We start from the raw sequence: 13,845 nt of genomic DNA, 5'->3' as shown, positions 1-13,845 counted from the left end.
GACATAAATACCTATGCGTGTTTGTTCATTGCTGTTATTCTCTCCACTTTTGCCTGGTTTTAATAGATTTTCTGTGTGTATCTAGTCGTATCTTTATATGTTTATGTTTACCAGTTTTGCAACACTGAATATATGTAATTAATTGCAATTCGTGACCAGCCAGATGCGCGGTAGAAAACCTAGTCGACGCAAACTCAAATGCTGTTGCTGTGATTGGTTTTTGACCTAAAAAGGTTTAGTTCTGTCATGGAAAAGGGATCTGGGGTTGTCGCTGATATTTGTGTAAGACCTGCCTAATAATAATAATAATAATAATAATAATAATAATAATAATAATTGTTACCTACTACTACAATGGTAACACAAACAAGGCACAAACACAGTTAAAAGGGAAGGTAAGAGTACAATACACAATATAAGGAAACACTACACACTCGGAAAAACAGTACCTTGCATCACGTGGGTCTCCAACAAAACATGTATGTAAACATCAGTAGGGCCAACTAGTGAACAACAAACCGGGAAGATGAAAAGGCTGGGAACCTACCAAAGACATGGACATGGCTTAGATAGCGGATTCCGAATAAATCACCGTGATCCTTAGATTTAAAAAAATATTATTTACAAGATAATTTTACAAATACATTCCAAGTTATGAGCTATAAGTTCAGTGATATACATAGGTTATTTCGTAGCAGTGTAAATTCAAATTTCAAATCTACTATACATCTATTTATCAATGTAGTTGTACAATGCAATATACAGTGATATGAAAAAGGTTATCCAAAACTTAGCGTAGCTAAAGTGATACAGAACTACCAGAGGCAAACCCCAAGGGAAATAATATTAAACTACATTCTACATATTTTAGTGAAACAAGAAATGGGAATGCCTCGGAAACGAACAGGTAAGTCTAGCTGAAAAACTAAGGCGTCATAAGTAACTAATTTGGTGAATCTAGGCGAGGTTAGGGCAGACTCCTGTATGAAAAGCAAATCGGAACATTACGGAAATTTTAGCAGGACGGAATTCAAGAGTGCTTACTCGAGGAGAGAGCCATCCCGAAACCGGGGGATGTCAACCAGATAGGCTGCTCGCAGACAGATAGACCAAGACCGACAGAATTCAGGATACAGAATACATTCGAACACTGCCTCGCTCACTATATATAGGAATTACTGGCCTTGGAGGCAGCCAATCAGCGTGCACGTGTTCCCTATCGCCACCTAGACTCACCAATCACAACCTTACTTTCAATCGCGAACTTTGGCTAACATTCTAGAATACGCATGATCGCGAGTCGTATTTTTCCAGAACAGACAGAACACTTTTTCTAGAACACATACCAACAAGGTAACACATCTTGTACAAAGTTATGTAACTTTCTGGATCTTTCCAGGAACTATAGAACAGAATTCTACTATTTACAAATGCCTATGTTACAATATTATACAGTACAGGTTAGGTCATTAAATTATCTTAACCGGGCGAGTTGGCCGTGCGCGTAGAGGCGCGCGGCTGTGAGCTTGCATCCGGGAGATAGTAGGTTCGAATCCCACTATCGGCAGCCCTGAAGATGGTTTTCCGTGGTTTCCCATTTTCACACCAGGCAAATGCTGGGGCTGTACCTTAATTAAGGCCACGGCCGCTTCCTTCCAACTCCTAGGCCTTTCCTATCCCATCGTCGCCATAAGACCTATCTGTGTCGGTGCGACGTAAAGCCCCTAGCAAAAAAAAAAAAATTATCTTATGCTCTACAAATAACAGTACAGGCTAGGTCATGATAAATAAAACATTACATAGTACTTCGCCAATAAAGTCTTAAAATAATTACATTCCACTCATGCTACATAGTTCACTTGTAACAATAATAATAATAATAATAATAATATTATATAATACAAATAGATATTTAGCCCAGTTGTATGTGCTATGGACAGTTAATGGTGGAAGGAGAAGGGAGGAAAAAATCATATTTTCTTACATAATTAACTCCCTTGCATAATTTATGCATTCCAATATTTTTGGGTTCAAAGTGGAGAAAAACATCCATCACGCAGCTCCGGATGCTTTTTGAAATACAGATGTCAACTACTCAAGTAGCAGCCTTCCAGTTGCGAAAGCAGGCATTCCAAATACAGGGCATCATGCTGTTATTGGTCGGTAGGAAATATCACTGCAGTAGTTTGGTGAGAGAATCAGCCCAGAAGTGACTAGTGACACTCTATTCCAGTCTGGTACAAAGATGTTTTATGAGTGCGGGACATGCGTTTTCTGTGATCTCAGAATTGTTTGTTAGTCCACAGTGAACAAGTATTCGAGTAATACTGCATCATATAAACTCGCGGTGATCAGTTACGCCGAAACATGCGGGAAAAGGGCAGCGGGCCACCGTTATTTGGTGTCCGAATACAACGTGCGCTACTGCGGTAGTAGAGAAGTGCACTTCAAGCGACCAACAAGTCTCGCAAAGCATTTGGTGGACCAAAAAGCGGCAAATTTCTGCAAGTAGAGGAGGACCTGCTTAAATGTATGATTTCGTTATGCAATGTTGGAAATGCTGTATTTTAAAGAATGAGAAATAGCCGCTGCACGTGGAATCAGTGTCTCGTATTTGAAAGTTAGCCATGGCTGGATGATTAAGTTCATAGAGAGAAATGGACTTTCTGTTCGACGAAGAACAACATTATGCCAAAAAAATGATGAATGATTTCAACCAAAAAGTAATTGATTTTTCATCGCTTTGTGATTGAGAAGCGTAAAATGAAGGAATATTTGATCTCCCAAATAGGAACCGCAGGTCAGGCTCCAATCAGTCCCAAAGTCGAACAGTGGATAAGAAAGGGACAGTGTTTTCATACGTGCTACCGGAAGCGAAAAACGATGTACTGCAATGCTTGCTGTAACAGTTGATGGCAGAAAGCTTATACCTTAAGTTGTGCTAAAATGAGAAACAATGCGTAAAGTAAAATTTCCACGAGGGATCCACGTTGGTATCCAAGAAAAGGGGTGGATGGACACGTCACTCGTACAAGATTGGATACGAACGTTTGGGAAAATCTAGCAGGGTCCCTCCTTCGATGCCTGGCCTTTCTCGTATTGGACAATTTTTTTTTTTTTTTTTTTTTGCCAGTGTGTCATTGTTATGACATAAGAATTGTACTTTTGTTAGTTCATGTTTATTTCACTTCAAGTTGTATTGTCAGCTTGTAAGGGAAGAATATTTTCCAGTGTCAGTTCTTCAAACTCATGTGTCCAATTTATCTGATGTACCCTATTTGACTTCTCAGGAAAATTTCGTGCTGGAATTTAACGCCAAATGATGATAAGCGCAAATGAGTTGAACCAATTATGTTGATATTATATTTGATGTATCTTTCAAATGTAAATGAATTGTAAATCATTTTTAAATATCTGAATTCCTTGAATAATTTATGCATCCAAAGTTTTTGCCTGTATTTTTCGTCAAAAAAGTGTGCTAATTACACGAAAAAAATTGTATTTAGCACAGGCACATGGATGAAGAGAAGGCTCTCTCCAGTCCAGACCTGTGTCTCATTGTGTGCGCCACGAACCTACTACGCTGGCGTAGCAGGGGGAGAGGTGATACTGCCACGTGGCGCATCCCAGGTGGCGGATAGGGGGATCCTAACGGGCTTGCCGGCGGATGAGAGGGAAATAAAACACCTCTCGCGGACCAAACACACAACCCCCTGTGGGTGGGGGGCGCAGACGAAGAATGCAACCACGGTATCCTCTGCCTGTCGTAAGAGGCGATTAAAAGGGGCGAGCAAGGGATGATTATATTAGAACCATGAAACTCCTTGTGATTAGTACCACCACGCGGGGAACACCATGGGTCACTTTTCCTTGCACGTAGTACCACTAAGTTAGGTATCAAATAGGTTTGTGATTAGTAGCAAACGAGAGCACGACGGCTTTTAGAGTACCTGTGATTAGTAGCACTATATGAGCGACACCATGGGGTGATGGAACCCATAGTTCTGGCTTGCCTATGACTAGTAAGCACTATATGAGGAACACCACGGGATAGTAAGAGTCCCTGTGGTTAGTACACTTAGGTGATACACACCATAGGTTTGCGTTGCCTGTCAGTGGCGCCGCAATGTGCGAAACACAGTAGGTCTGTAATACATATGCGAATTTCATTACCTGTGAGTAGTACCATAATGTGAGGAATACCACGAGTCTACGCTATTCTTGATTAGTACTGCAACATGACAAATACCATGGTTCTACTTTTCTGGCTATAAGTACCATTATGAGGGGCAGATGACTTGGATTTTGGACTCCTTTCGACTACAAGCATCATCAATTCAGTATCGTGCTATAGAAGCAGTCCCTTGGTCAGTAATACTATTGTTTTACACCAGCTTCTGTGCATGTGAGGCACTGTGGATCAGTTCAACTGATCATTTTAAATTCATATCCATCCATTCATTCTTTGTCCTCACATTTTGAATTGTGGTTAGTGGAGGATTTTGGGTTTTTAAGTTGTAATTTCATTTTGTCTCATTTCGTACCATTAGGGGCGGATGACCTAGATGTTAGGCCCCTTTAAACAACAAGCTTCAGTCAGTCATCATTGTGTGCAGTAGATGTGACTGCAGTCTGTGTTACGCACTGTACAGAATGAAACAAGCCGTAGTTGTCAAGTTGTTGGCCGATTTCTTTAGTGTTTCCAAGGAAATTCAGATGAGGGACAAATTTGTATGATCTGAACAGATTAAACAGCAGCTGCTTGAGAATGATGTTATTGTCAATGAGTTTAATACACTTATGATAGACGAAGGAGACACTTATTTTGACGAAAAAGGTAGTGATTTTGTCGATAATCCATCACTAACCCCTCAAGTCGGCAATTTAATCCTGAGCTCCTCACTTCCCAGGTGGTATTTAAATTGAAGCTCAACAGGGGTTTAGACACCATCAAGTTAAAGAATTCATAATGAGAAACACAATGTAATGAGAATTTTAGGACTACTTACCTAGATCAATGTTTTTCTGCAATATATATGTGATGACAGCAGTTCAGGGTTGTGCATAACCACCTTTAACATTTGCAAAAATATATAATTTGGATAAGTTTGACATTTGGTACCTACCATATAATCCCAAAATACCACCCACACTTTTTTTGCGAAAATATTGCTTCTAAAAATTGGGTACGGATTTTATTCAAGCCTTTCATTTCGTGGCGCGATACTTCACGTTATGTCACGTTCTTTAATGTAATTAAGTTTTAAGGGTTGGCACTGGATTCAACCACGTCTTCTGACAGCGTTTGTTTGAAACTCTCATGTATTTCATGTGATAATGGAGATTTGTTTTATAATATAAAGGTGTGTAAAACTTTCCTGAAAGGCAGCTGTAGTTTATAAGTTCAGTAAAATGATTTCTAAGTACGGAACAACCCTGAAATCAAACATCTTCACACTCGTGGTCACCGTGACTTGAAAACTGATCTTCTCAGCGCGTGCTCCCCCAACCCCAAACACACTTTCACTTTTCATTTACCATAAGCGTTTGGCGGCAGTCAGTCTCCAGTCTCATGTTCTTAGAGTACCACGTGTAAACATGAATTCAACAAAGCATTTGCTGTCTTTTGCTGTAAATTAAAAACTGACGGTTATAAAGGAAGCTGAAATTATTGGAAATTGTGCCGCCGGTAGGAAATAAGATATAGATGATTCTTGTATTCGGGATTGGAGAAAGAAGAAAGATAATAGCAGTGGTGGTCGTAGAGCTTTCTGCGGGCAGAGTGCACAGTTTCCTGAAATTATAAAGATTCTCTACAAATACGTAACAGAAAGGTGGGAATTGGGATACAGCGTGTCTACCAAAATGTGCCAATTAAAAGCATTAGAAATCACAAAAGAACTTTCTATGCCAGAGTTTAAAGCAAGCCTAGGGTGGATCGGGAATTTCTATAAGAGGAATGGACTGAGCATTAGAAGGCGTACCACAATTTTACAGCATGTTCCTACTGTCTATGAAGAAAAACTGTTTTCCTTCCATCGCCGTATAATTCGTTTGCAAAAGAAAAATTTGCATCTGCTTTCCCAAATTGGAAATGCAGATCAGACACCTCTTTATTTTGGACAGTACTGTGAGTGTTAAGGGATCAAAAAGTGTTACCATCAGAACGGGTGATAATGAAAAACAGAGGTGTACAGTAATGTTTTGTAGACTTGCTGATGGAATTAAACTTCCACCGTACGTTGTTTTGAAGAGAAAGACTCTTCTGAAAGGAAGTCTACCTGCTAGTGTTATCGTCGGAACTCAGGACTAGAGTTGAATGGACAGTCTACTAGTGGAATACTGATTGAAACGTGTTTGGCAATGTTGCCCTGGTGCATTGCTTGAACGGAAAAGCTTGCTTGTTATGGACAGCTACCACTGTCACACAACAGAAGCTGTGAAGAAGCAAACCAAGGATGCAAAAACAGATCTGTTACAGCCGTTGGATGTCTGTATAAACCGTCTGTTCAAAGCAGCCTTGAAACTGTTGTATACCAAGTGGGTGGTCGCTGACAATCGTTCACTGACGCCAACTGGTCGTTTAAGCGCCCAGAAGTTCAACTGCTTTGTTCATGGGTAAAGATGGCGTGGGATCGTATCTCTGGCGACCTCATCCGGAAAAGTTTCCTGAAGTACAGTATCTCTGATGCTATGGATGGCAGCGAAGATGATGATGTGTGGAAAAGTGATGGTCAAAGTGATAGTAAAAGCTCTGAAGTTGGTACTTCTGATGATGAAGTGTTGACTATCGTTCTGTGAATGATAATTTTTTCTGTGTGTTTTAAATAATTTATTGGTTGTTACTTCAAGGACACTTAAAAACTTTTTGAAACTATTTTAAATTCGTGAAACATACGTAGTGAAATTACATTCTTGTTCTGTAGCAAATATTGTAAATAAATTTGAATGAAACTTTTTTATTTTATTGTATTTTGTCCTTTAAATATTGGTTGCTTGGGATTATACGGTATTTATTTCAGGCATATTTACAAAGTGAGCAAGAAATATTTTCATTGGAAATGTAGCCAGTCTAAAAATGTTCATGTATAATTTCCAAGAAAGGCTGAAATTTGAAAAGCTGTTTAGGCCCCGTATATGTATCCCGTGGAGAATTGTAAATACAAAGTAAATACTGCAAGACTAGTTCTAACCTGTCCCTTGCCATTGTTTGAGAGAATGCAGGGGTTTCTAAAAATCCATCCCTGGTGAAATGGCTTTTGAAGGTGCATTTCCGCATTATCCCCATCAACATTACTAGCCAAAAGAACACACAAATTTCCTTTCCTGGCACTGGCTTCTACTTCCTGGCATGCAACCTTGGTTTCAAGGGCACGCTAAGTACACATTCTGCCACATACCTATTTGTCTCAAACAATTAGGTCAATCACTTTGTTGCCAAAAAACAGCAGAAAAGGATCGAAAACAGACTCAAAATAATATTTGGTACCTGGGTGGTCTTTTGTGTGCTTGTAATGAAATCTACCTCTTGCCACAACCAGCAAACAGCGGCCGAAGTTGTTACAGCTGAATCTGTTTCCTCTTCATCTGTGCCGTCTACCACTTCTGCAGTAACCTGCATAGACACTATCGTATCACTACTGAAAATATCGCTTCCCGATAAATCTCTTCTACTGCTATAATCTATCAATGGAATAATCTGTGCACACGCAAGAGAATGAGATGGCCCGGCCATTCTTCTGTGACTGAGTAGCCTCTAGCCTGCGAAGCAAAAGATACCTGGTTTTCAGTAATTCCCCTTTGTAAGTGATAAGAATTTTCTAGTTATTTATAGTTCACAAAGGATTATCAGTATGTCAGGAAAGCAACTTCTTTGAAACTCAGTAGCGCACATTTCATGATCTATCCCCGATCGGTATGAGTCAAAAGCAACAACATACATTGATCAATTTTGTATTAGTCTTAATTATAAAACAGAGATGGCAGGAAAGTACATAGCTTCTCAATTCAAAAGGTGGTAAAAGATCCCTGAAAACAGCAGTGATGCATGTGTAATAGGCATTCTAACTTCCGCCTGCACTGGCTGTTCGTGGTACTCAAACCGGTGGAACGAGTATAGTCCACCAGACGTACAATTAATGTTGAACCAGCTTGATGGATTAAAAGTTGGAAAAGAGCAGTGTCCAAACCGAAATTGATCATCTAGTGATTATCAAGACAGCAGTGGTTCTTCATATACCCCATCACCGCCAAGAAAAGAGAAAATAAAATTCCCTGAAAATTACTTGGCTGATGTATACAAAATCTGGACAAAGCAACCAAGGGAAAATAGCCTACCCCAGCCGTGTCTTCCTGGATTGGCAATTGACATGTTGCCTCGCATGAAATTTGTCTGTGTTGGCACAAAAAGGGATAGAAAACAAGACAGTCTTGCAGAAATTTGAGAAGACTCCCCAAACCCCTCGCAGGCACAGCAAAGTTCTATTACAAGAAATAATCAACAAAGAGGTAGGTGATCTTTTCATAGCAAAAAGACTAGAGCATGCAATTATCCATGACCGAATGTTGCATCTGTGAGTGATGAATATTAAGAAACATGATGACCCAAACAACACTTCACTGTTTAAAGCATCCAAAACGTGGATCAAAAAATTCAAGGGGAAAAAAAAAGTTTCTCGTAAAATTACACATAGCCAGCAAAAGATTTTTTGTTTAGACATTAAAAAAGCAAAAGAATTTGTTTTTATGTATAGAGCACAACTTTACTCCGGAGAAGATAATAAATGCTGATCAGCCCTGATTTGATAAAGAGCTGCATTCTGGAAGAACTCTTGCCATTAAAGGTAGCAAGATGGTCTCTATGGTGCTGTGGCGCAACTACACATTTATATATGATAATGCCAGTTATAGAAATGGATGGCACACTATTTCACATGTATGTTCTTGTCTCGGCGGAGCCCAGTGGACAATTTCCAGCTAGCATGATCGTTGAATTGCTTAATGTGAAAGCCTATGCAAGCAAATCAACAAACATGACTAAACAGCATTTGAAAGCATTCCTGGCGGAGGTATTGTGGCCATATTTGCAAGGTAAGGAATGCATTCTTCTGTTGGTTCTTTCCTGGGCATCAAACAAGTACGACAATCTTTGCAATGATACAGTACCTGAAGGTGTGGTATTCCATAAGAAGTTCATCCCAGCAAAATATACAGGACTTGCACAGCCAGCAGACATTTTCTTTTTTCGTCCATTCAAAAACATGGCAAAGTTCATCACAGATGCATTGACAGAGGCAATTTTCTCCACCTTCAATCATTGGTACATTTTCAGATTTTGGCCAGCAGATTCAAACCTATTTGCTTTCTTCCAAACAGAACATCCTATGCCATTTGAAACACCTTCAGAGTATAGTTTTGACATTGGACTTGCAGAAGAATGATCCAGAGACAACGGTGGACAGCTTGCTTTCATCAGATGTGCTCACTGTGAAATATGTTTCTATGTTGACAATGCCTTAATTATGTATCATGTATACTGTTCAAATTGAACTGCTGTGGGTAAGTAATATGATACACATCCATTTCATGACCAACAATGAAGCCACTTTATTGACACTTCAGCCATTTATTTCATAATTGTATAGTCATATTCATTCCTTTGCACTGTACTGGTGTGTGTTTTTTTGAGGCTCACAACTCCTATGTTTACTGACCATAGCAGCTGTAATTTCTGTGGTATACATAATATTTTGATATAGATACATTCTGTAGGCCAATACATTACATAGAAATTGGAATTGTGTAACAACACATCATCATGTTATCTATGTTTACTCTTGTTTTCAAATACCTTTTAATCTCTTCCTTTCAGTGCAAAAAAAAAGAAAAAGAAAAATGTGCATTTTGAGTAAGAAGTAACTGTATGAATAGTGAGTAAACTGAAAGGCACAAGATTCGGAAATTGATTTGTCTAGCAGCTTCCTTTCCAGTCTTACCCCTTCCCTGTATCAGTGTCACCGAAAACTTTCATGCATTAGTGGAGCATTAAACAGGTAAAATAATTTATTTCTTCAAATAATTACTGATTTAAAGAATTATAATTGTAGGGCTGGCAACACCAATGTCTGCTCACCAAGGTGATTGTGATTTTTGAATCCCAGCAAATGCATGTGGGATTTTTAAAATGAAAAGTCACGTCCCTGTGGTTTGGATTCTGTGTAAAACTGGAAGTCCCTAGGTTATGATCAGTTTATCAACAGTTGCGTAAACTATTAGCGTATTTGCTTATTTATAATTAATCACTATTTTCTTCCTAAAAAATCTCGGCTTTATTTCCTATTGCACAGATGTTTAATGTAATGGGTTTAATAGTATTTGTGTTCAATTTCATATTAATTTTGTTAATATATTTCTCTTGCAGAATCTGAAGCGGAATCAGGTTCAGGTTCACTAGTCATTGAAAAAGAAGGAAAGGAATTGCCAGAGGCAAGCACAGAAGTAAAGGAATCAGGTAGGTTTTTTTTTTTAAATTCCATGATACTTGACTTGCATGACTATATTTATATGTAATCAGTTGCTTCCAAAATACAATTTTTTTTTCTAAATATGCTTGAGGTTCTGGTGATGGTGACTGTTGTTTGCAGTTGCATATCATCCAGATTATCATTGCCCTGTTATTTAATTTAAAAGCTTTCTAACTCCTCGAAGAAGATATTAAATGAAAAAAAAAAAAAGCGAAGAATATTGAAAAGGGAGAAGTTGAAAAACTTGTCGGACCTGGAAACTTAATGTTGTCAAAGAGAGGACAGCTGAAAATGAAAGAGTCTATCTCAAGGAGGTGGAAATGGTACAGAAAGTTGACATCTGCAGAAGTTTCTTTGATTTTTCCCCTTAGCGAATAAATAATGAATTTGGTCTCATTTTATTTTTGTACTTGCACTGGTAGAACGGTATGACTAGGGGCAGTAATTTTGGAACATACTAGAATACATAAGAACATTTTTGTAACAGGGAACTTGTTTGGGAAAATTTCTATCCACGTTCCCCCCCTGCGGCAGCAGCTTTTGAAGGTGTTAAAGTTTGCATCAGTTGCTCATTACTCGCTGCATTCCTTCGTATTTTTGCTGTAAAGTATATGAAGCAGGATTTCCTCCAAAAACAGAATTGTAAAGATTGAATGGCATGCAACACCTGCACAAATTTAATTCAGTTAAACTTTACATGCATTGGACTTAAAATATGGATCTGTTTGAACTATACAAATGAACTGTTGAGTGGTCTGACTTTTTTAAATTAGAAAATTATGTTACAAGAAGCTATCTGTTTAAACAATAAGACACTAGTTAGAAACATACAAGAGTGTACACTTTCTCAACAAAAATATCCATACACCCCTCTGTAATGAAACCCTAAATTGAAGTATAGAGGTTACTACAACTGTACTTCTTGATGTTAAAGGAGGCAGAGTGTGTGTTCATTATGAGAAATACCAGCAGAATGGGTAGGCTAGAGGAACTCACTGTCTTTAAATGTCATTGCTACACCTACAATTTTGTCTGTACCCTTAAGATTTTTATCTCATACTTAATTTTTATACCAGTCCGCCTCTGTGGTGTAGTGGTTAGTGTGACTAGCTGACACCCCCGGAGACCCGGATTCGATTCCCGGCTCTGCCACGAAATTTGAAAAGTGGTACGAGGCCTGGAACGGGGTCCACTCAGCCTCGGGAGGTCAACTGAGTAGAGGTGAGTTCGATTCCCACCTCAGCCATCCTGGAAGTGGTTTTCCATGGTTTCCCACTTCTCCTCCAGCAAATGCCGGGATGGTACCTAACTGAAGGCCATGGCCGCTTCCTTCCCTCTTCCTTGCCTATTCCTTCCAATCTTCCCATCCCCCTGCAAGGTCCCTGTTCAGCATAGCATGTGAGGCCACCTGGGTGAGGTACTGTTTATCCTCCCCAGTTGTATTCCCCAACCCAGAGTCTGAAGCTCCAGGACTCTGCCCTTTAGGCAGTAGAGGTGGGATCGCTCGCTGAGTCTGAGGGGGGAAAAACTGACCCTGGAGGGTAAACAGATAAAGAAGAAGAAAGAAGACTTAATTTTTATACCGAGCAAAGTGGCTGCGCATGTTAAAACGCAACAGTTATGGAGCAAGCTCTGCATTCGAGTGATTAGCAAGTTCAAACCACACCGTCAACAGTCCCGAGAATGGTTTTCTTGGTTTCCCATTTTCACTCCCAGGCAGATGCTGGGACAGTTCCTATTTCATAGGCCACAGTAGATTCCTTCCACCTTCTTACCCAATTTCATTCACCATCATTTATTTCATCTTCATTAGCTCCTTAACTGAGGTTGGCATCACAAAGGGAATCTGATCATAAAAAGATTCCATATAAATCCATTTTCTCCAGGTGCACATTGACAAGCACCATTTTATGCTCGTACCTCTCAGGCCCCTGTCCGGCATTTTCTGCTGAACGGGCACAACTTCCTTCCTCTGCTGGGTGTGCAGTTGGTTGTGATCAAGGAGAGAATCTTCAAGAGACCAGCATAACATGCATATCTTCATAGGGCAAAGAGGATACTCATACGTTAAGCTGGTCAACTCTTGGCTTCATACAGTGCAACTGGGTGGACCGTAGGGCAATACATCTTTGATTTGCGATGGACTACCATGCCTGTCTTAAAGTACTCCTGCTGGGCTAAGTGGCTCAGGCGGTTGAGGCACTGGCCTTCTGACCCCAACTTGGCAAGTTCGATCCTGGCTCAGTCCGGTGGTATTTGAAGGTGCTCAAATACATCAGCCTCATATCGGTAGATTTACTGGTACGTAAAAGAACTCCTGAGGGACAAAATTCTGGCACCTCAGCATCTTCGAAAACCGTAAAAGTAGTTAGTGGAACGTACTTCCTGATCAATACCACTGTTGCTCTGCAGACAGGATCCTAAAGACTGAAGTAGTTAGTTTTCCTTAGGTCTTGCCCGTTGCCCTTGATGGTGAACATGCTTGACTTCGTCCCCAAAATATTGCCTGCCAGGCTGAGTGGCTCTGACGGTTGAGGCGCTGGCCTTCTGACCCCAACTTGGCAAGTTTGATCTTGGCTTAATGCCGTGGTATTTGAAGGTGCTCAAATACGTCAGCCTCACGTCGGTAGATTTACTGGCACGTAATAACACCTTGGCGTCTCCGAAAACCGTAAAAGTAGTTAGTGAGACGTAAAGCCAATAATTTTTTTTTTTTTTTTTTACAGCATTATGCCCATTTGTGATGCATGATAGAACTTATTTACCTGATGTAGATTTTTTTCTTCTCCCAAAATCTCATCTGGGCACTGGGCCTTCCGTTCTTCAGTCCATGATTTATTGGTCATTGTATTCATTTGCTCACCAAAATTATGGTTGTTGACTGCTTTTTTGAACTGGAGTCGATCTTGAAAAATTTCCTGTGGGATGCTAATTTTCTGAAGGTATGTTTCTGTTTCTATGATCTTTTCAGAATGCTGATAAAGCTCCCGAGACTTCAGTTTCATCCAGATTCTCCCTGAGCAGACTGGACCAAAGATTTTCCTCAATGTTTTCCTCTCCTGTTTCTCTATGTCTTTAATAAGTGATCTGCCTCCAATGATCAAGGTTTCTGAGGCATATAGTGCTTCAGGTTTGATAACTGAGTTGTAATGCCTTAATTTTGCGTTCCTGGATATTGATTTATTGTTGTATCTGTTCCATGTGAGTCTATAGGCCTTCTGAAATTTTGAGATTCTCTCCTTACTTGCTTCACAATTCAAGCCTGATGGCTGAATCACTTCTCCTAAGTACTTGAACTTATTCACTTGATTAATTTTGCCGA

General features: G+C 39.7%; 1 protein-coding gene across 2 annotated transcripts in view; it reads left to right on the top strand.

Moving 5' to 3' along the window:
- Window positions 1–13,845, top strand: part of Lnpk (zinc-ribbon metal-binding protein lunapark) — a 170,114-nt gene that overhangs the window by 110,950 nt on the left and 45,319 nt on the right. For both annotated transcript variants that reach the window (XM_067147121.2, XM_067147123.2), the window contains exon 8: window positions 10,421–10,510. In XM_067147121.2, coding sequence (XP_067003222.1) covers window positions 10,421–10,510 — 90 coding nt within the window. The remainder of the gene's footprint in view (window positions 1–10,420; window positions 10,511–13,845) is intronic.

This window comes from Anabrus simplex, chromosome 5 (assembly GCF_040414725.1).
Source record: "Anabrus simplex isolate iqAnaSimp1 chromosome 5, ASM4041472v1, whole genome shotgun sequence".
Classification (NCBI taxonomy): domain Eukaryota; kingdom Metazoa; phylum Arthropoda; class Insecta; order Orthoptera; family Tettigoniidae; genus Anabrus; species Anabrus simplex.
The sequence above is the reverse complement of the archived record's forward strand: the minus strand, read 5'-3'. Positions and strand labels throughout refer to the sequence as shown.